Source organism: Thunnus albacares, chromosome 4 (assembly GCF_914725855.1).
Source record: "Thunnus albacares chromosome 4, fThuAlb1.1, whole genome shotgun sequence".
In the NCBI taxonomy this organism is placed as follows: domain Eukaryota; kingdom Metazoa; phylum Chordata; class Actinopteri; order Scombriformes; family Scombridae; genus Thunnus; species Thunnus albacares.
Window position 1 is genome coordinate 35,608,258 of NC_058109.1, and position 22,836 is coordinate 35,631,093.

Genomic DNA, 22,836 nt, shown 5'->3' on the forward strand with positions numbered 1-22,836 from the left:
CTCTCAGGTAAAAATGGCCTGTAAACACATGAATTCAACACGGCCCTTGTGGCAAATAGAAGAGAGGCTGCTGCTCATTGTAACTCCCACACAACACTGTGGATTCCAGCAAACTTCTTGTATGCCTCTTTAGAGGTGGAAAAAAAGCCTCTCTTTTCATTTGTCCTTGTATACCTCTGGCCAAGCTAAGTCTTTTCTTTTTCCTCCTCTCTCCCTCTTTAATCCGTCCCTCTATTTCAGGAGGAAAAAAAAACACAAAACCAGGTTCACGCAGTGCTTTAGTGGCTAAAAGTGAAAGAGCTTGTGTTTTTTCTTTCTTTTTTTTCCCTCCCTGCGCTGAGTTGAGCCTTGAATCGCTCTGGAAAATTGCTTCTTTTGAATAGAGGGAAGGAGGAACAACGTTTAATAGGATCCAAAGGGAGTCTCTGCTCTTAAACAGGTGGAAATTGGACGTCCTCGAATTTATACAAATAGTAAGTAAGTATAAGCCGGCGTGGAAAAAGGAGGGACCCCATCTCCGAGGATTAGCAGCTTTCTGCTGGAAAAAAAAAAAATTCCAAAACTGAAAAAAAAAAAAAAAAGATTACTGTGTGAATGAAAGCAGCAGATTTACACAACGTCTTCAGTCTACATGTTAAATGATTAAAACACAATTGTGATCATAATATTTTCAGTTTTTTTCGGGAGGAACTGCTTTCATATATTTATGTCTCGGATGACATATGGTAGCCTATATAACCGTGCCACCCCCCCCCCCCCCCCCCCCCCCTCTATAGTTAGTGTGAGGGCGTGCAGGTTGATGAGGGCGTCTCCCTGTCACCCAGTTAAGAGTTTGGGTGCCCGCTGATGTCAGGAGACAGTGATCCGCGCTGAGGAGGGGGCGGGCGCTGCCAACATGTGACAGAGAGCAGTCGGCTGGTTTCTTTACACCCATCTGACCATTCAAGAGGTAAACTTCAACTCCAACACTGACTCAACTTTTATTCTCTCACATTCTCCAGGAGCTCCGACTGCAACATTTGTTTGTCTTTTTGTTTTGTTTTTTTTTTTGTTTTTTTTCCCTCCCGTCTTCTTCTTCTTCTCCCTAACGAGCTCTGTAATGTCCTGTTAATTTTGTGTGCACTAGTTAATGAGCATTAATCCATCACCCCTGGATGCTATTGTTGCGGGAGGGATGGCCATTTGAATGCAAATGCGTGACACTGTGACAGCAAGGTGCTTATTAAACTGATGTGTCCTCCTGTCTTTTCTGCTGGAAGCTCAGGAGAGTGAAAAGACGCGGGGCAGCTGGAGGAGCGGGTCGGACTATAACCCCGGGAGTTGCTCACACCAAGTTCTGCTTTTGCTGTAAAGAAAACAACAACAACAACAACAACAACAACACCAACAAAATGGCAAGTTCTGCCTCTCTTGAGACGGTGATGTCTTGCGGTAGGACCGGACCGTCCGCGGCTCCCAAGACCCTGGCCTTCTCCATAGACCGGATCATGTCCAAGAGCTCGGAACCGAAGGGGAGCTCGGAGGAGCGGTCAGAGGGGAAGAAGCTGCTGGGGCTGTGCTCCCCGATCCCCTGCATGATTCCACTGCAGCCCTTCAGCTACGACCTCCAAGCCAAGGCGCTGATGAACTACTCGGAGCTGTGGAGAGCCAGTTTCAGGGGGACTTTTTGCGGATCCGCAGCCGCGCCGTGTAAAGGGAACTGTGGCGTGTGCGGCAAAGCGGAGCCGGGACTGAAGCAGCAGCCGCTGCTGACGCCGGGCAGCAGGGTGGTGAAACCGCAGGTGATCCACCAGGCCTTGGCCGTGCCCAGCAGCGGCTCACTCTACTATCTCAACTATCTGGACACTGCTTACCAACAATCGGAGCTGCTAGCCGGACACTGGTTCTCCAGCCCGCAGGCCCAGGCCTCTCTGTCGGCGCACCACAGACTCTTGCTGCTGGAGAACGCCAAGCTGGCCGGGGTTGGGACAGAGAAACTGCCAACACCTCAGTACCCACACAAAGAACATCTGCCGGGGCAGCTGGACCAGATAGTGAAGGACAACCACGGCCTGAGCGCAGAGAAGAACGGCGTCAAGACGCACAGTAAACTCGGCAGCGGCGCGGCAGACGGAAAACCTAAAAACTTCACGTGTGAAGTGTGTGGAAAGGTAATGTTATTAATTCATCAAGTGTGTGTAGTATATATATATCTGAAATATAGTAGTTTAGTGTTTTCTTTTTTTAATTGTAGCTTTTTATTGAAGTGTTTTGGAATTGCAGTTTTTAAATGCAGCCTACATTAGATTCAACATGTTTAGGTAAAATAATGTAATTGAAAAAAAAAAAAATCTATTAAATGACTTTCATTAAAACGAAAATTGTCCCCCAAACTAAATAAATAAAAAAAAAATGTTGATTTAGTAGCAGCCAGATTTAATTCCAGGTTATCTAAATTCATCATTTTACATTCTGGTTCTGTAGAAACTCTTAAATCGCTAACGATAGTTGTTATAATTATTCTTAATAATAAAAACATGTGTTTCATAATTTCCCGCAGGTTTTTAACGCCCATTACAATCTGACCAGACACATGCCGGTGCACACCGGGGCCCGGCCCTTCGTGTGTAAAGTGTGCGGGAAAGGGTTCCGTCAGGCCAGCACGCTGTGCAGACACAAGATCATCCACACACAGGTTCTTTCTTCTCTCTACGTCAATTTAAAGCTCATCAAAAATCCCGCCTCTGCTTTTATTTTGTTTTGAACATTTTTTCACTCTTTTTTATTTCTCCTCTGAAGGAAAAGCCTCATAAATGCAACCAGTGTGGTAAAGCGTTTAACAGAAGCTCCACGCTCAACACTCACGTACGGATCCACGCCGGATACAAACCTTTCGTCTGTGAGTTCTGCGGGAAAGGCTTCCACCAGAAAGGTAAATAATCAGTCATCTAGTCATCTAGAGGCTGAGCTCTGTTATTCAGGGGCCTGCTTGATGTTTTTAAGGTGCTTCATTATTGTCCTCATATGCTTATTAAATCATTTCAGCGGCTGATAGAGTCTGTCTGTCTCCAAACTGTGTTTGTACAAAGAAGGAAAAAAACAACAACAAAATCAATATATTTATTTCCTCGTGTGTTTTGTCCTAAAATCTATTTTCTTAAAAGAAGAAAAACAAATCTTGCCATGTGGTTAGATTATTTCATCTATTTCCACATTAATGAACTTCACACTCATCATCATCATTTTTCTTGACATCTATCGATCATCTGTCAGTTTCAAGATGTTAACACTTTCTAGAAAATTCCTGCGCTGAGAAACAGGTGAAATCATTTCACCTCACATGAAGATTTTATTATATTTGGAAGAAAACATGATTTTTTTTTTTTAGAATTCAAAAAGACAGAAAACAGGAATTCCTGCACTGTGGTTGTAGTCTGTGGTGTTTATTATATTGTCTCTGCTGGATAATATTTCACAGTGTTGCTGTAGTGCTCTTATAATAAATCTTTGTTTCCTGGTTAGTTGGACATAAATAAAACAGGCTGAACTAACTGTTCATAGGGAAACATGATCAGTGACCACCTTTACTCCATACTCTATTTTTTATTTTTGTGAAGATGAGGTCGTGCAATGTTTTGTCTCACAGTGTCAGGATAGAAACGCTTCACAAACACATAGACCATGGTGCCATGCTGATGGAATCCCCTGTAAGCGGGCTGAGCTGTCAGTATGAGGCTGAACTCTCTGCAGGGAAAATCCATGTCTGTACACATGTGAAGGAATCCTCAGTGTGTGGAACCTGCTGAAACAAACATTAGCAGGAGCAAAAGCAGCTCCGTCCGCTGCTGCTCTCAGTCATCTGTGAGAGTAATGAAAGGAGAAATAATTGCAGGCCCACCGATGAGCATGAAGCGATCAGTGGAAATAGGACATGTCACTTTATACGGACTAATTCTCCCTTCAAGACGGCAGCATTTGCTCTGGGTCAGCTGCCAGACCTCGGCAAAGTTGGGAATCTGGGCTTTGCTTTTTTTGTTGTTGAGTTGTCGCCGCACTTGATTTTGACAAAGTTTGACAACTTCTTGACTTCGACACACAAAACCCTGATTAATGAAGGCTGGACGGAGCGGAGCGACTGAGGAGGCTCTAACTTCACAATGAACTGCTGACCTTGGCAGGGAAAAGAAAAGAGAAGAAAAAAGAGGCCTCTTTCATGCTCACTTTCTTATAAAGTCCCAGTAAACAGCAGCAGTGTCTCAGCCTCTCCCCTCCTGCTTGTCTCCACTCCTTTAAATAGATCACATCTATCACTTATTTCACCTTCTATCACATATATGCAGAGAAAGCATCATCATTATTTTTCTATCATGCTTCATTTTTTTTTTCTTGAATAAAAAGTAGCATCATTTCATTACATTTATTTTGATGTGTTTCACATTAAGAGAACATGCAGAAATTGAAATGTATGAATGAAAAATAAGATACCAGAGAAATATGCTTTTTATGATTTTTTTGCACTGATTTTTATTTCTACAGATTAATTTCTCAGGGTCATATCTTTCATTTTTTGCTCTTCTTTTTTTATCCTATCATTCTGTCTGTTTCCCTGTTTCAGTAGCAAAGCTGATTTTAAATCATTATTTCATTTCATTCATCATTTTAATTCATGTTATCTAATATTGTTTCTAAGTATATTTTGTCACATATAACGTCCTGAGATTAGACACACTGACGGAGAAGAACATGTATATAATATTTTCATTTGCAGTCAGTGGAGTTTGTGCTGCTTTGATGTGATGTTATTCACACTCATTGATTAGTTCCGTTATGATGAGCGTCTTCTCTCTTTAACTTCTCCATTGTGACGATTTGTTTTGGGGGTTTTTGACCTGCTGACATCTGAACATTCTGAGCTCTGTCACCATGTGATGAAATGTGTTGAAACATTTTATAGATTAAACAATCAAAAAAAAGAATCAATCAATATCTTCAGGTTGTGCATGCGTTCATTGCTTTTATTTTAAAATTATTATTATTATTTTCCAGGAAACTACAAGAACCACAAGCTGACACACAGCGGGGAGAAGCAGTACAAATGCTCCATCTGCAACAAGGCCTTCCACCAGATCTACAACCTGACCTTCCACATGCACACGCACAACGACAAGAAGCCCTTCACCTGCGCCACGTGCGGCAAAGGCTTCTGCCGCAACTTCGACCTGAAGAAACACATCAGGAAGCTGCACGACAACAGCTTCTCCTCGGCCACAGAGGCCTCCAGAGAGCTGCAGAGCTGAGCCGCGCTTGCCCGTTTCCCCTCCTTTCATTATTCCACCTCAGACTGTGTGAGAGGCCTCCAAAAAAAAAAAAAAAGACTGCTCCTGCATTTGTAGCCATGCTGAAGAGTTTTCCTTCAGTTAGGAATAAAGAACAGGCCAGAACAACATCATACACTTAACACTCGGTCCCATACTGTAGGAACATTATAGGGATTTCTCTGTCCAGTTAGAACTTCTTCCTGAGTTGCCGTTACAAGCGTCACACAAGGAGAACTGATCTGTCTACCATGATGGAACTGTAAATAATAGGTTATGGAAATAAAAAAAAAAAAATGTTATTTAAAATGTGAATTGTCTGGGGAGCACCTTCATATGTTGTGCATTTCACAGAAAAAAATGTTAATGTGAATAAATAAGTTATAACTTATAATGAAAACTGAATGTTTGAGCCATGTTGTTTCCATTTTTTTTGAAGGCATTTGAAAATAAAAACTGAAGGATATGATGAAAGTTGTTTTTGGAGTAAGTTTATTTGTATTTGTCTATGTGTGTGTGGTTGAGTTGACTGCTGTGGTCCTGAGGTGCAGAACACTCTTAACAAATCAACAAATAACACTTGGCTGAAAAAGAAAAAATGCAATTTAAATGAAATAAAAAGGAAAGAGCATGTCAGGAAGCAAAAGATGATTAAAAACAAATCAAAACAGCAACGTTTAAAAAAGTGAAATTGATAAACAGTTGTGAATTTCTTCACATTTGTTGTTGATTTGTTTTGTATGTGAGTATTTTTCTTGCTTTATTAGATTTGTTGTGTTTTGAACCTCAGGACCAATAAACTACACACCTCACACATGTCACATGATACATTATGATCAAATCTATTTGACAGGTGAATGCCAGGATGAATTCCTCATGTCATGCTCTCACTATTTAAAGCATATATATATATATTAGCCTATGATGAATATGCTGTAAAGTTAGTGTGTGTTTAGTTAGAAACCCACATATAGACTCAGTCTGGCTCTACTGTATACTCTGCAGCCACTTCGCCTCAGCATTTATTGACAGACACGATCTTAATAATGCAGCATTTACACTTGACTCCGGCGTAATGGCGCAAATGATCAGAGATAACATGGACCCTTGAAAGCGAATTACATTAACCAGCTAAACGGCCTCGGGAGGGCCTGATTGTGAAGGGGAGGGGCGGGGGGCGCATCCGGAGCCGCTTCATCAGAACAGGAGATAATAGAGCACTCAGGCCGCAGCTCCTCATCCAGGCCTCCGCGTTAATAGAGCACAAGTTATTCTCCGCACGGCTCCTGGAACAATATTATCCCTGCACACATTCTGTCGAGAGGCAGGTCCGTGCTCCCAAATGGCGCTCTTTCTATTAACAGCCAATTAGCGCTCAGCCGGGCCGGCCAGGCCTGCAGCAGCCTGACAGGGCTAATATTGCCAGATGAATGATGAATGCCCTGCTCACCTATTTTCATCAGTCTGCACCAGACACACACACACACACACACACACACACAGTGAGTTGGAAACTTGAATAAAACAGCCGATAGGGCTCGTGGACAAATTCAAATTACAATTGTTAACAAAAGCCTGTAACCTCTTGGTCTGATGAAAGCCTTTGGGGGGGGGGGGGGGGGGGGGGGGGGGGGGCTTCAACAAAGCTGTTCAATCCGACAATCTGGAGATGCGAGGTTTTCACTGGATGGAAGTGATAATGAGATCTGAACGGACGATGAGATGAGAAACATTGATTTGCAAAGTTTCATAAAGTGATTTTTATTTGTAGAATAAAGTCATCCATTAGATTACCCCCCCCCCCCCCCCCCCCCCCCCACCGCACTACATGCTTTTATTGTTGTTTTATCATAACCAACAAACACGACAACTGTTTCATTTTTCTTGATTAATTCAACTGTTAAATTATAAAAACATACATTTCTGAAAATGTTCTCTTCCGACTGAATGATTCAAGCGCTTTCTCCACAATAATCCTCTAAATAAACAGGCTACTCATCTCTCAGGTTGAGTCCAAAAAGTCAAATGTGAAAAATATGAACTCCAGAAATAACAGCATCAGCTTTAAAAAAATCCAGGTGTAATTGGGATTATAAACCTCTAAATGAACAGAAACAAAGATGCGTCCTCTGCGTCGCTCCGATCATCACAAATTCCTTCAGAGCGGATAAATACACACACGTGAGTGAGCGCATATTTCCATTCATACAACATTTAGAGCGTTGCCTACCTAATATGTTTCTGCGCTATATGACAGGAGCAAGTTTCCCTTCTATCCAGAGCAATGCACACACACACACGCACACACACACATACACACAGCAGCCTGTGTGCACATGAGGCCAGCAGAGCCTGCAGGCTGCGGAACATGAACAACAATGTCGGCGCAGTAAACAACCTAAAGGCGAGCAGGTTGTCCTTTTCTCTGCACTTTTACCCCCCCCCCCCCCCCTCTCTCCTCTGCACCTCTCCAACCGCCTCAACATCCACAAACACGTTAATTGGCGAACTGGCGCTTTAATTAGTGCGCGCCCACGCGGAGGAGATTAGGGGGCTGTGGGGAGGAAAAAGGAGCGAGAGAGCGGCCCGGGAGCGCGCGCTAATCAACTGTCAACAACATGAGGGACATCTTTCTTTTTGCTCCCTCCGCCACCGAGGGGGGATCACCGGGGATTCAGGCAATTTACGGGCTACAAAGGAGCTCGTTTGAGACAGGAAGAGAAGAAAAGAGAGAGGCGGACTTTTTGTCTGGCCGATTGAATTGATTGTAAATGGGAGATTAGCGGGGAAGCTTCAGCAGCAGCCCGTAAGTGCCCGATCGAGGAGGAGGGAAAGAAAAGGACCAATTAAGTCTACCAAATGTTAACTTACATCAGTTTCCCCTCAGTTTAGCCCACATGAAATTCCAATTAAAGCGTCCCTGTTGTAAAGCTTTTTTTTTTTTTTCTTTAGAAGAGGGTAGAGGGGTGACAGTTGGTGTCACTACACCAGCCAGCAGACAACGTTCCCACAACATCTCATAACATTAATACAAGCTCTGCGATGGGCCATTTGGAGAGCAACACGAGCATTTACTGTAATACTGACTGAGAATATCAGTGTGTTCCTTTCAACTGACCTGTAGGATATCTACACAACATCATCACTTCAACTTTATTATCAAATACATTCAAAATGAAAATAATTGAAAAGCCAACAACTTTACAGTTTTACGACCATTTTTTAAACTGTAATATATTAATGGGGGGAAAAAAATGCAAAAAGAAGTGTGTTTTCCGTCTGTGCATCCTGCTGTCTCATGATACAAACTAGAAAAATGATTTTTAAAAGAAAAATGTGCTCACTGCTTTTAATTTGAAGTAGAAATATTTGAAATCATTTCAGTGTCTTGACATGTTGAGTGTTTGGAGGTTTGAAGATGTCTTTGCATGGCAGGAGAAGTGAATCAGTATTTTCAGTCTGTGTGTCTGGCAGCATATCAAATGTTGTGCAGTCATTATATATATATATATATATATATATATATATATATATATATATATATATATATATATATATATATATATATATATATATATATATATATATATATATATATATATACATATACACACACACACACTATTTTTTTCCCACAAAAGGTTTATTGATCTAGGTTTAACATTCTGAGGACATGATAATGAACATGATATTGAAAGGTTTTTTTTATAATATAGAATATTCTTGCATGGATACTTATAAATGGTTAAGACAACATTGTGTTAAACGGTTGTATGTTCATGGTGGGATGTTTGAAGTATTGTAGGATACAGGATATCCCAGCTGCTTAAAAAGTCAAAAATAACTGTTTCTGGATTCTTTAAATTACAGTTTTAACATGTTAATGTTCAGCAACAATCTTCATACTTAATATCCATCCATCTTAATATCTGAACTTTTTAAGAAGGGTGAATGGAAAGAAGGGAAAATGAAGGAAAAGAAAAGTTTTCCTGTATTCATGGCTTTTCTTTCTTTCTTTTTATTTTATGCTGGCACAATGGGCAAAGTTAAAACCAAACTAAATCTTTCTATGGCCCCTAAAAGTCTTGGACTGGCCCTGATGTTAGAACCCCCCCTGGCCCTCGTTAGGGAAGCACTGGCCCTTTGGTACAATGAGCCTCCAGGATTCATTGTAAAGTACTGAGGGGTTAATGAGCAGTGGCTTCACTTCACTCCTTGGCTCCGTTCCTGCTTTAAATGAGAAGCGGTTGAAAGGACGGAGGATGGAAGCAGTCACAATGGAATTTAGAAATGATGAGACTTTATGTTTACAGACACAGAAATGAAATCATCTTATATTTCTTATCAAGAGCAGGCCTGCTGCATGTTTGATGAAGAAAAGAAGTGTCAGTGACCCTGCTTTGGCTTAAAAACATAGCAGTGAATGTGTTGTGTGTGGGGGGGGGGGGGCGGCTGAGCACTGAGGAATCCAGGGTGTGATGCATGAAAATGAGCCACTCAAGAAGCGGGCCGTACACACAAGATTCAAATGGAACAGCCGCGCCATTCACTTGCACCTCATTTAGATTCTTTTACAAAGTCAAACCCCGAGTCTTTCTCAACCAAAAACCTCATCAGAATGTCTTAAAGACAGCGGCGAGCAAGCTTGTCCCTGGGATGTGCCTGCCTTGGCATGTCAAGGGCACGGTGGGCCCGGGGAGGTGCTTTGTGGCTGGAAGGGGAAGTGGTGGGGCTGCTGGGAACTGAGCAGGGAGGGAACTCTCATCGCTGATCTGTTGTCAAAGACTCCACTCTCTGACCTCCATCCGTCTGTCCGTCCGTCCCTCCATATCTGTGTGTAGCTGGAGGGTGAAGAGCTGAGGGGGGAATCTCCCGTCTCTCTTCTTGGGTGGAGGTGGAGGAGGAGGAGGAGGAGGAGGAGGGTGATGCAGGCCTGACCCCACCAGGTTTTGGTGTTTCTAAGCAAGGAAGGATGACGATAAAAGGCATTTCTATTCATGCTTGACCCGTTTCATGAGCAAAAAAAAAACATTCCAAAACTTGCAAGTCACTGCTTGTCTGCCACATTTCTTACAGTGTTGGTAAAACACCAACACTGTCTCCTGAACTGAAAAAATGTCAACAATTTTGACGACTGATTAATCATTTCAGTCATTCATTCAGCACAAATGTCTCCTTGGATTCTTAGAAAACTGTTAGGAGCATTTTCACAATTTTCTAACATTCATGCAGATTAAACAATTGATCAATTAAAAAGTAATAATTGACAGAATAATGACAAGAATCATTAGTTGCAGTCACATCTTTTCTCAACCTTTTTTTTAGCACATGAGCCCATCACTGTATTCTAACATTATCATCATCCTTATAAAGTCTGACACATTTTCCTGCATCTGCAACAGATATTTCAGACATGATCATTCACATTCAGGCCTGTAAAAAGTCTACTACAATAAATCTTTTAAAAATACTTACCAACTTTTATGTAAACAGTGTCACGGCTCTTGTAATCAGATGTAATTGTCTTTTTAATTGACAGTACATGACAGGTCAAAGGTGAGGTATTTGAGGTATTTGGGCAAACAAACAAACAAAAAAAAAAACCATATAACTGATCACTGCAGACAAATCAAAGCACACATAACACAACCTTTTTCAAACATGTAAATCTTTGTCCAGCTAATTACAAGCAAATTAAATTTGGTTTTCTGTTACTGCAAAACCAACGAGCCATTTTCTCCCTCACGCTCCGGCTGCACTCGGCTCTTTTCTAGTGGCATTAAAGCAGTGTGTCATTGTTGTGGGAGGATCAGTTGATTTGGGGATGTCCGGTGCCACGGTTAATCCTTTTGACCTGACCTGGCCCTGCTGGGAAATGTCCTCTCCTCCTTCACTTTAGGCCACCGTGTTAATGATGAACCACTCTGCTGGCTCACACAATTATAAAAAGACCCCTCGGTCTGAATGAAACTCCGCATGCTGCTACACAACGAGCTGGCGTCACTCCAGCATGAGCGTTCAGTGTAAAAAAAAAAAAAAAAAAGATTTTACTTGAAACGGCAGCTTAAATAATATTTCATACTGAAGTAGGAGTGAAAAACATGACTGAAGTCGTATAAAGGTTTAATAAATGTAGTAAATAGATTAAGCATCTTTAAAAAAAATATCTTCCACAGGGATCAACAGTTCAGATTCATCTCTTCATAAATGTCCTCCTCTGAATCAGTGATTCTCCTCTGTGATTGGCTGCCTTCACTGCTGTTAGCTTTAGTTTAGCCAAGTGAAGTCATTAATGTTCATGTTTAATGTCAAGATTTATAAATGGTTTTCTATAATGTGTGTGTGTGTGTGGTTAAAGTTAGGGAGAGACTGTGGCGAAGGCAAATAAGTGGTAAAAAAAAAAAAAACTAAGTACAATTCTCTATAAAGTCACATGACTTCCAGTAATGACACCCAGCGCTGGCACTGGGTGTAAACCGTGACTCCTAGAATGGTCCAGTATGAGTGGAATTCCCAGGAACACTGAGCTGCTGTTGTTGACACACTATTACTAATAATCCAGTCATTAATGCTACAAGTCAAACATAGATTTGGATTTTTCTGCCCAGACAGAATACTTGTTAAATTCTGACACTTTTTGAACACCTTTTATCCAAAGACACTGAAACTGATCCTACATGTCTAGATAAAGCTGATGATGGACAGTGTTCAGAAATACAATGTTGGGGCAACATGTATTTTATTAAACCATTTCTAACTCTAACATGAGAGATAAGAATATAGATGTGTGCCCAAAACAGCTTCTATAATTGAATATGAGAGTAAGTGAGTGTGGTGTATGAGTGTAAAGATGTTCCACTCTCATCTCCACTGAGTGCACGGTACCTTTTCTTAAGTAAGATAGCAATTGAAGTGTTTGCTTTGAGTGGTGTCTGTGATAGTAAACTGATTAGAGTGCAATAAAAGACTTGATGAAGAATCAAACGACATGCTGGTGCCGTGTGTGGCTCCGTGCCGAGGGGAGAATCAATATCGACAAAAGGCGCGAGAACACGAACGTGGAATTCATACGTGTCCTTTCAGCTGCCCGCTTAATCCCTCAGTCGATATGAATCGCACTGCACATTCTGACTTTACCAGGCGACGGCAGAAAGACATCCGTGGAAGCTTGATCAATACAGTGACTGAAGTGGAATTCAGCGAGCTCGATTCCCCCCCCCCCCATCACCAGACTTCCTCTACCAGCAATAATGCAGCTCCAGTATATTCTAGTCTATCTGGGGGAAGAGCAGAGAGGTATGTGATTACAGTGAGGACGAGTGAGGCGAGGGGCCGTTAAAGAGGAAACGTTACACTGTAGCCTGTGCGGTGGACGTGGGGGAGAGCTGTGCCAGGCTACCTTAAGGCCAGTGTTGCTTCCTCTTAGTGTATGACATGAAGCCTTCTATTTAATTTGAGACAACATGACAACAGTCAAGGCCTCTTGTGAAGGGAAAGACAAAGAGCTGGCAGCCCGGGCTCTTAAGTGGAGGTGACATGCCATGATCAAAAGGAGAGACTCTGGATTTACAAGCTTTGCTCAGGGTCAGAGGAAAAGCCTCAAACAGCGCCACCAGGCACCGACACTCACATCTGTGAAGTCTGAAATGCTTCAACTGAGAAAAGAAAATGAAAAATTTTTTACTATTCAACAATAAAATGTCATTTGCAATTTAAATCGCGTCGGCAGTTGATACGAATCTGTGATCTCTCCGGGCTCGAGATCCTAAACAAATGAAACAGACTCGAAGTGTGAAATAACAGGCTGCAAAAAACGCAGCACGCCAAAATATTTTCCCTCCTCCATTCTTTCCCTCCCCTTCGCTTGCCCCCGCTACACCCGCAGCATATCACTGAATGAAATGCAGCGTGCAATTACCCATTATCCAATCAACTGGAGTCGACACTTAACCATTTGCACGGCTTTTGGGCTCAGCCAATTATCTGTCAGGGCTCTCAGTGGGCTCTCAATAGCCGAACTGCGTTGCATAATCTTGTGGCTCCGGATTCATGCCACGCCACTGGAGACAGAGGGCTGTCTGAGGGGTCATTGTTGTTGTGGGTGGCTGGCAGGGTGAGCCGAGGTCTGGTCAGTGACAGCAACAGTGGCGACTCGGGCTCCTGCAGCCTGGGGGCCTCTGCCATTAGAATACATAATGCAGGGCTAGTCATTTGGAAGGGCTCCAGATCGTACTCTTCAAAACCCTTTTAGATAATTCGCTACATCGCATCTTCATCCCCCCCCCACCCCTTTCACCCTCCCACCACCCGATCTTGTCACCCATGATTGGATGCACGACACAAATACCTCCCCCCCCCTACCCCTTCCTTCTTTTAAATCCTGCCCTTGACCTCACCGCACTCGCCCCCCTGTCCTGCTCCTTCACCAAACCGGCACCCCCGCCACCCAGACTGGTCCAGTCAGTCGGTGGTGGCCGGTGGCTAGCTGCTACCGCCTGAGGGTCCGCTGCACTGGGGCCCCAGCTGAGGAGCCGGGGCAGCTGCCAACCACCGGCCGCTTCAACCCTGGCTGTCCGGATGACTGCGTTTGTCAAGCCGCCACTCCGCGTCAGCCCAGCGCAGGTCTGATCACAGACAATTAGGGGTTAAAGTGTAGGAGGGGGGCTGCCGTCTCTGGTGGTGTAGAGAGAAGACGTAGAATGTGATGGGTGGGGGGGGGTAGGGGTGGGGCTTCATCCACCCTGGCGGTGAAGAAGCAGGTGCTATGCTTTTTTGCATCTGGTGACAAATGAGTGGAATGTTCCTCTCATTACTTCTGTGTCTCTGCTCTGTACTTCCACACACACACACACACACACACACACACACACACAAGGTCAATGATATCAGCCAGACATGATGTGGGATGTGTTGTTGTGACCCCTGTAACCCCTTGAATGGAAGCAGTCATACTGCATGGGCTCATTTTGTAAACAGCAGCTGACAAAGCTCCAAAAACACTTCAGAGTGCAGCTGGAACAGCTAAAGGGATCCGTGGATCCTGCAGTGCAGCGTCTGATTGTACAAGACAAGATTGTATTTCTCTAATCCATCAGTGTGTAATGTCTCTAATGTACAAGACTCATATAACTATATCATGTTTATCATGTCACTGTTCTTTGCGTACATTTACCGTACTGTGAAATTTATCATAATCAGAAGTGTACTGATGAATTTTCCGACAGTGATGAGATTGCATCATATCACCCAGTGACATCCTGCTGAGTACTTCACATGTAAAGTTCTACAGCCAGATACACTCCTGAGTAACAGGCCCCACATATTTAATATTAACACAACTGTCCTTGTTTGAGGATTTTATTGGTAACTTGACAAATTGTAAAAATTTTATAATTATATGATTATTTCAGTCTTTTATTTCAGTTGAATTATGGGACACTGACATACAGAATGAGAGACAGAAACAGACTAATGTATAAATAAAAATCATTTATTGTAACTAAATATTGTATTTAAACTATTTCTAAACCAGCTTTTCTCTTTTATCTATGACACTCGCTCCCTCTAGTGGTTTTTACACAGCACTGCACTACTACATTCTGGTTTAACAGCTCTCCTCAGTTAGAACTCTGTAGAAAACTCTCCAGTAGTGCTGAAGGTCAGCAGTCCTTGTCAGAAAAACAAGCTCACATTCATATAATGTAAAGTTAGATTATTTACCAATAGTAGAACTTTGGAACTCTTGTGCTTCACGACACATCGGGACCGTTCAGAATATCAGGTCAGCACACTGATGCTTTTATCATTTCTGGTGTGATGAGTGGTGAATTTGAACTCTTAGAACTACCTGATAAACTGTTCAGTCGTGCTCAAGCTTCAGGTTTAAGTTCCCCTCCTCACTGTCAAGATGCACACAACACTGGTGTCCTAACCTTCCACTGAAAGGTTTTTTTTTTCACAAGTGGACAGAGCTTCATTTTTTTTAGTTCTGGCTTGGTGATCTCCTCTTAGAATCAACAGCCCTGTATTCATCTGCATCATGTGACCAACAAAAGGTAAGTCTCCATCAGAATCAGTGCTCACCTATCTAGCAGACCTGGGTTTGGGGCGAGGAGGCAGGCCCTGGTCTTTAGCTGTGCCGGGTTTCTGCTTGGCTCTCCTGGGTGGCTGTCCTGGGTCGTCAGTGGGGTGTGGGCCTTTACCCAGGAGGAAGTGCTCCCAGGCCGGGGTGGACTCTTCCACAGACGCCCAATATTTTGTCTGAAAGAGAAACAACAAAAGCTGTCCTGTTAATATTATTGATTAATTATAGGGATGCACAATACTGGAATTTTTGCTGATATCCAATATGCCAATATTTTCAAACTCATCTCGGTGCAGATAGCGATATATGCACATATCTTTTCCACCTGGCTGAGGAGACATTTACACATGCAATCATAGATTGAACTAAGTGTGATCAAGAAAGACAATATATGAAGGAAGAACTTAGGAAGACTGGAGTTCAGGAGCTCAGCATTAAAACTTTAATGAACCTGGTTGCCAACCGCCGTTATAAACCAAAATGAGGAAGAAGTCGTCCTGGTTCCTATCTGTGCAGCTGAACACAGCAGCTCCTCCACGGACTGTTTCACCCTGATGGTTCTGGTGTTTCCGCCGCAGGCTCAGCTTCACTCAGCTGCCTGACAGACCCACTGCTTCTTCCTACTACTAATAACAAACTGGGGCTCTGAGCTCTGGTTGGATCTACACAGAGAGCCAGGCTAGCTGGGACAGGCTTTCCCATCCATTCAGTTATTTGTGGCGGCCCGCCACAATATCAACAATCACCACCACATATTTTTTTTTACTATTTAAAATGGGTAAAATTTTATTTCATAGTAAAGCTGCGTACAGTGCATTGATTCGCTCAGCCCTCTTGCCCTGCACTCTCTCTCTCTTGCTCACAAACACATTGACAATGGACCCGTTAGTGAACAGTCCCTCTTCTCTGTGCGTGCTCTGAATCAAAACATGATCGTGCTCCAGAGGAAGTATACTTGGTCAGATGACTGACACTACAGTTATAAACTTCAGTGTCTGCTCTGTGAGTCTGCAGCAGAGTCACAGCACAGAGCAGCAGAGTCAGATGTCTGTTGTAACTGTTAGCCAGCAGCTGCTCTCATGTCTCCCCAGGTCTCAGTCCATCGTTCTCAGCAGAAACTCTCAGGATCTCTGCCTGCTCTCGCTGATTCTCACTCCGGATGGAAGGCGGGTTGTTCCGGTTCTGGTTCTAAGCGCAGTCAGTAAGTTCCCCCGATGTTTAGGCCCAGCAGGGGGTCAACTTGCAATACAGTGGCTGAGACCCTGCCAGTTATCTCTGATAAGTTAGTCTATGTTCTTAACACAACGCTGTCAAATTACAGCTGGGTTGTCAAGGTTAGCTTTGCATAGCTGATATTTCATTTTAAAGCCTTTATCAGCAAATACCAATGACGTGCTGATATTCAATAAATATCAATACTGATCAAATTTGAAAAAAAATGATTGTGATCATATTTTTTGCCATATTGCCCAAACCTCTGATGGAATGAGGATTAGTCTGTAAGTTACCTCTCATAAGAAAATCTACTAATATTTTTGTACATGTAGATTTATTTTGAAAACCAAAGTTTTGCAAAGTGTGCATTTAGAGTTTATATTGATTATGGCCACATCTGGAAAATCATGATTTAACTAGAGGAGCTCAAAGAGATGTTTTGAATAACTGCATATGGATTCAGCCTACAGACTTACCTGAATGTTGCTTATTTACATGACAAACAGCTACTGTATGAACAGTTTATGGATTAAATGACCTGAGATGTGAACTTGTGATGCAGACTGCCGTCACAAACTTCACATCATTTCACAGATCAAACAGTTCTTACCTCCAGAGCGAGGAGATTTGGATGGGGCAGCTGTTTCCCTCTGAGGCGTTCCTCTATCTTCTGTAAATCCTGCAGTAACAGAGAGCAGACACCTTTTATTCACAACTAATCTGAATAAGCCCTGTAATTACCAAACCTGACTGTCACTGTTTACTTCCAAGAATAACACTTTTTGAAAACATTTGATTAATGACATTGCCAGATGGCCTCAGTTTTCCATTTCCACATTCCCACTATCTCCACCTGCCTCAGTCCTCTGTCAGTGTCTACACAGGATGTGTTCAGGCACAGTACTGAGTGGAGCTCACACACTTTTATCACCAGAGCTCAGAGCTCAATACACAATTACTGTAGTTACAAACGTGAAAGCGAGGAAAACAGACTGTGTTCGTGCATGTCTTTCTATCTTTCAGAGAACCAATTTCATGTGAAAACCTGCATCGTGAGGACATTTCTGTGTTGTGAGGATGTTTCGGCCGGTCCTCACAACTTCAAAGGACAAGTTGAGGGATTGGATTTAGGTAGAGTTTAGGGTAAGTGTTAGGTTGTGATGGTTCAGGTTAGGGTAAGGGGTTAGGGAATGTATTATGTCAATGAGTGTCCTTACAAGGATATAAAGACAAACGTGTGTGTGTGTTGTACAGTCTGCTGTTGCTTCTAACTAACTTCACTTTAAAGTCCTAATTAATCAGATAGTGATAGGCAAATGATGAGGTTGGAACATCTACATGATTGAGGATGGCCTGATGCATTTCATTCATTTTACTCTTTTTTTGAAAGCTATGACTTCTGGGAGAATATTTCTTTCTGAGTGCAATATTGTAATAATTATGGAAGGTGTTACCACATTTCTGGAGCATGTAAATCCTAGAGAGGCTCCAGTCTCCGATGATATTTTATTCCCATAATATGGAAATGATCTCATGTGGTATCAGACCCAAAGATAAATCATCTTCAAGTCCCCCCTCCACTCAAAAAGATGTTGTTCTTCTTGCCCCCTACAATTGGATGTTTGATTTTCACTATACAGACTGATGGATCTGCAGAGTGTGTTTTCACATTCATCACTGAAAATCACATGTTAAGAGCACTGAGAACAGACTTTATAGTGAAGTTAGAGACATCTTGTGTCCAGCAGGAAAACTTTTGAAACAAACAATATTTGCATATTCATAGCTTCTGGAATTCTTCATGAGGGAGAAGGAGGAGATGTCATTTGAAGGATTTTGAAGTGGAAAAGTATTTTTATGTGTCTTAATAGATGTCTGGAGAGGATTTTCAAGGACTACAGGCCATTCACCCTCACATCACAAACAATTCATTGATTGATAAAATGAATTGTAGATTCATTTTCAATCAGCTGAGTAATCAATTAATCAATTGTTTTAAAAAAAAAAAAAAGCTAGTCAAGCAGTTGTCAGTCAGTCACAGTGTGGCCTTTCATCAGGCAAAGTAGGAGCACCTAAGTAGGGCAGCCATGTGTCCTTCCTCACCTGCAGCAGTGTATTGTTCCTGTGGCGAGCAGCCTCAAACTCCCTCAACTGCTGCTTCCTCTGGATCTGCAGCTGCTCTCTGTGGCTCTCCATCTGCTCCAGCAGCTGTGCTCTCCTTCCTAAACTGCTGCCACACACAGCGGAGAACACAACTGTGTCAGAGAGACACTACCAGCCTCCATATTCCACTAATAATCCCCAATGAGAGCACTGATCATGTGATCTCACTCAGGTGTATCAAACAATACATAGATAGATGAACAAAATGACTTTTACATTTCATGAGCAAAATGAATTGAGTTAACAAAATTAAAAGGATAAGTCTGGCAAATTTCTAGATTTTTTTCTTATTGTCAATAAATCTCATGTTTGTTTGTTTATTCACATTAGTTTGTTTAGAAACGTGGGTCTCAAACAACAAGCGGGTAATTCCAGGAAGTGTTCCATCAAGCTGGATAAAGGAAAAGCCTCGCTAATTTAAGTGAGAGTTCTGTTCCATCATTGCAGCTTGCTCAGTAACCATGGTAACTTATTCGGCAGAACTAGCCTGCTCCGTGGCAAGCTTACTGTCAAGCCTAATTTAGCCAAAGTATGTCAAAGAATGTACAACAGACGGAAACAGATTCCCAAAACACGGTTCCATTCCAAGTATCTTTTCACACTCACATCACTTGTCCGTGTTGGGAAACATGAAACAGATGAAATGTGAGGGACTTTTATACAAATATTTCAGTTCATCTCCCGTTTTATTCACGATCACTTCCTTTTATTTAAAAGCTTACTATTTATAATTTAAGAAAAAGTGTGCCAATGTTGTTTTGAAGTTATTTATCTGTTGTTCAAGCTGTGACGACAAAAAGAAAATTAAATAAAGTAGGAACCATGACCTTCTGCTGTGTTTAAATGTATACAGTGGAAATAGCTTATAGTGATCAACTGCTTATATGGATCAAAAAGCTCAGGACAGAATCAGTTCTATACAAGATTTGTGCTGTTTAAATAATTTAAACATACATCTGACATTATCTAGCCGACTAATAATATAGCCACAGTCAGTGATCTGAATGTTCATTTATTAAAAAATAGAGATAAAACCATGAACAGGGATAAGTGCTGCTCTTTACTTTCCCCACCCAGACACAGCAACTCCACTGGCTCCAAAAAGATGTCCGATTATACATATAATATAACTTATAATATAACTCTTCTTGGCTGTTTACTCGTGAAGCTTTTATGCACTTACAGTAACGTGATGACTTCAGTTGTCATCTTTCCACTACTGTGTGTTTCTACTCTGGGGCTCCACACACGGAGGGCTCAGTCCAACCCGCACTTACAAAAGAGCAGAAAAGAGAAGCAACGAGCTTCCAGCGACCATAAATGACATTAAGTTACATCCATGGGTAAAGCTTCATCCCAAGTCTCCTAAATTGTGCACTTTCATCCATGTCCGGTCCAGCTGTTATAATACATCCAAGGCACTCATCACTTCTGGCCATGGTATTAAGCTTCTGGCTCCAAAAATCCAAGATGGCGACGGTCATAATGGCAAACTCGAGGCTTCAAGACGGGAGTCCACAAACCACTGGCTGACGTCGCGGTGGCTACGTCCATTAACAGTCTATGGACTCAAATCACTCCATGTTCACTGTACAGTGTTATATGGCTTCGATTACAATTAAAAAGAATCACAGGGAATACTGAATTAGAGAGACTGATGCGGATGAACCTACAGCCTTCAAACTAGCTAACTATGACAGCTGTAGTCTTCATGGGAGAACCACCTAACTGACTCTGCTTCGGTAAAACTGGATCTAAACTAGTTCATAGTACAGACGATATACTCACATTTCCTCGTGTTTCTCAATTAATTCCATCTCTTCGGGTACAGTAGCACCCATTCTTAGCAACTTAACACTTTCTTGAGTCCTAACCATCCGAGGGAGCCGGCAGGAACCAACGCTTTTTCTTCTTCTTCTTCTACTGTTGGCAAACAGCTTTTACGCGTATTACCGCCACCTGCTGGATTGGAGTGTGGATCAGAGCGGTTACATTAAATTCTACTGCTAAATTCTCCTGTGCTTTCTAAACATTTGAAAATGGCCCTATGTCCCACATCCGCTGAAGTCTTCTGCAACATTTATTTCAAGCCAGGTGTCATGCGATTCCTTCCAAGTATAACATTACGTGTCTGTCTCTCTTGCTGGTAACTAGGACAGTGCAAAAATACATGCACCACCGTTTTCTGCAGCCCACAATACACACATCTACCAGTAGCATGTTCATGATGTTCAGATTACTGATCAAACCTCATCCTTGTTATCATGTCCTCCTCCTTTCTATTTCTATTGCTTTCGCTCATTTCTCCACTTTTCTTTGAATGCAATAGTAGTATTGGCTGTTATTTTCTCTATCCCACTCTTCATGACATTTCTTTTCTAATTTCTGATTTGATTGTACACCTATATGTGGGAATCCATATGAATTTAACTTCTATTCCTGCCCTCTTAATTCTGAAGATCATTTGAGCTATATCAAGCACAATGTCATGTCTCCTATCTGACTGCATGTATGTGATACTTAATGTTAATGTACTAACAGAATCAGAACCTACTAAAACTGATTTGACTTTTTCTAACTTTTTCAACTTAGAGCTAGTAGAATATCTAACAGTTCCCCTGTATATACTGTTAAGTTATCTTTAATTCTCTTATTTAACATTATATTTAGGTCTGGAATAATAAACACTATCCCTACTCTATTATCCACTGTTTTAGATGCATCTGTATACACTTTAACTTTTACAGAATAATGTCCTTCAATGTATCTAATGACTTATTTTTTGCTTTAATTTTTTAAACTATTTTCTCCTCTAACATCGACCATTACTTCTTCTGGAATCCATGGTGGGACAATAGATAAGAGGTTTAACATTTTATCAGCTGTTCCTATCTCAATGACCTTGTGCTCTATTGTCCAGCATGGTTTTAATAACCTCAGATGACTCTCATTATGTCCTCCTCAGTTTGTCCAGTATGTTCATGCTTGTCTCTATGGGCCCATCGCACAGTCTCAAAACTTGATACTGGATTGTGTCCAACTTTTTTTTACTAATGTCTTTGATGATGATTCATAGATGTACCAATATAGATAGCTTTCAAAGCAGATCTATTTGCTCCCTACTCTCTGCCCTTCAAACATCTAATACTATTCAGTGTCTTTTTACAACTTTCTACTGTTTTTCCTGGAACGGTCAACTCTTCTTTGTCTTTGAGGTTTAATGGCAGCATGCCATCTTTGGTGTTACATTGCTGCCATCTTCTGGAGATTGTTAACTCCTACAGAGTTAAGTTTATGTAAGTAGCCTATGTAAATTTTTATGGTAGTTGACCTGCTCTCGTGTTTTCTTTTCTATTTTCATTGATCAGAACAGAATGTACAAACAACATATATAAAACTGATTATACCAAGGATATAGCCAATGGATACAAAGAAAAAATAAAAGAAAAAATAAAAGAAACAAAAGAAATAGCTTATACACGTGCACATATAGTCATAGCCTACACATTATACATATACACACACATTAAACCTACAAACATACATATAGACACATATAATTTAAAAAAAATATATATTAAACTCTGTGCATATACCATAGCCTATTTTTTTTTACAAAAATACCATGTTTTGATCACTTTCTTGTCGACACACAGTAGGCCTATCTGTGATGCAATGACAGCTCATGACAGAAATGTTCTGTTTTGGTTTGGAGTCACACCATTTCTTTTTATGTATGTGATTTTTTTCCATTATTAAAACCAATTGTACAAAGAAAAAATCTTTGTCCATGACATTGTCTTCAAAACAAAGAAGGATGTATTTTTCCAATAGATGGATCCTTTGGTCTGTCTTCCTTCTTATATAATGCTCAGTGTCCATCCAGAATAATTTGCAGCAAAAAAAAACAGATGGGAAATTTCTTTTTCTAATCCACAGAAATTGCAAGAATATTCAATATCCAGTCTAATCTATAATTTATCTTTCTTTGGTTTAGGGATGAGACCTTGCCAAAGTGTTGGGAGCAATGATTCATTTGTTATGACCTCTTCAAACATGGCAACCAAGAATGGGACTAAT

General features: G+C 41.5%; 2 protein-coding genes and 1 long non-coding RNA gene across 5 annotated transcripts; 2 read left to right on the top strand and 1 right to left on the bottom strand.

The window, feature by feature from the left end:
* The first annotated feature begins 624 nt into the window (after nt 1-624).
* On the top strand, nt 625-6,781 carry fezf2 (FEZ family zinc finger 2). Its single transcript, XM_044349180.1, has 5 exons — nt 625-949; nt 1,260-2,150; nt 2,540-2,674; nt 2,779-2,911; nt 5,026-6,781. Exons 2-5 carry the CDS (start codon nt 1,392-1,394, stop codon nt 5,274-5,276), a joined length of 1,278 nt encoding a protein of 425 aa, XP_044205115.1. The 5' UTR covers nt 625-949; nt 1,260-1,391; the 3' UTR covers nt 5,277-6,781.
* Nucleotides 6,782-8,914: 2,133 nt separating this feature from the next.
* c4h3orf14 (chromosome 4 C3orf14 homolog) lies at nt 8,915-20,703 on the bottom strand. 3 transcript variants are annotated; one of them, XM_044350128.1, is made up of 5 exons: nt 20,545-20,700; nt 18,697-18,823; nt 17,204-17,272; nt 15,378-15,554; nt 8,915-10,252 (listed from the first exon to the last, which is right to left on the bottom strand). In XM_044350128.1, exons 1-4 carry the CDS (start codon nt 20,631-20,633, stop codon nt 15,378-15,380), a joined length of 462 nt encoding a protein of 153 aa, XP_044206063.1. In that variant the 5' UTR covers nt 20,634-20,700; the 3' UTR covers nt 8,915-10,252. The 3 variants fall into 3 exon arrangements, with proteins under 3 accessions (XP_044206063.1, XP_044206066.1, XP_044206065.1); XM_044350131.1 differs by having other exon boundaries at nt 8,916-10,252; nt 18,697-18,820; nt 20,545-20,688; XM_044350130.1 differs by lacking the exon at nt 8,915-10,252 and having other exon boundaries at nt 14,142-15,554; nt 20,545-20,703.
* On the top strand, nt 10,259-20,992 carry LOC122981418. The gene is made up of 3 exons (XR_006403232.1): nt 10,259-11,998; nt 17,456-17,461; nt 20,974-20,992. It is a non-coding gene; the product is annotated as an uncharacterized LOC122981418 (long non-coding RNA).
* The last annotated feature ends 1,844 nt before the right edge of the window (nt 20,993-22,836 follow it).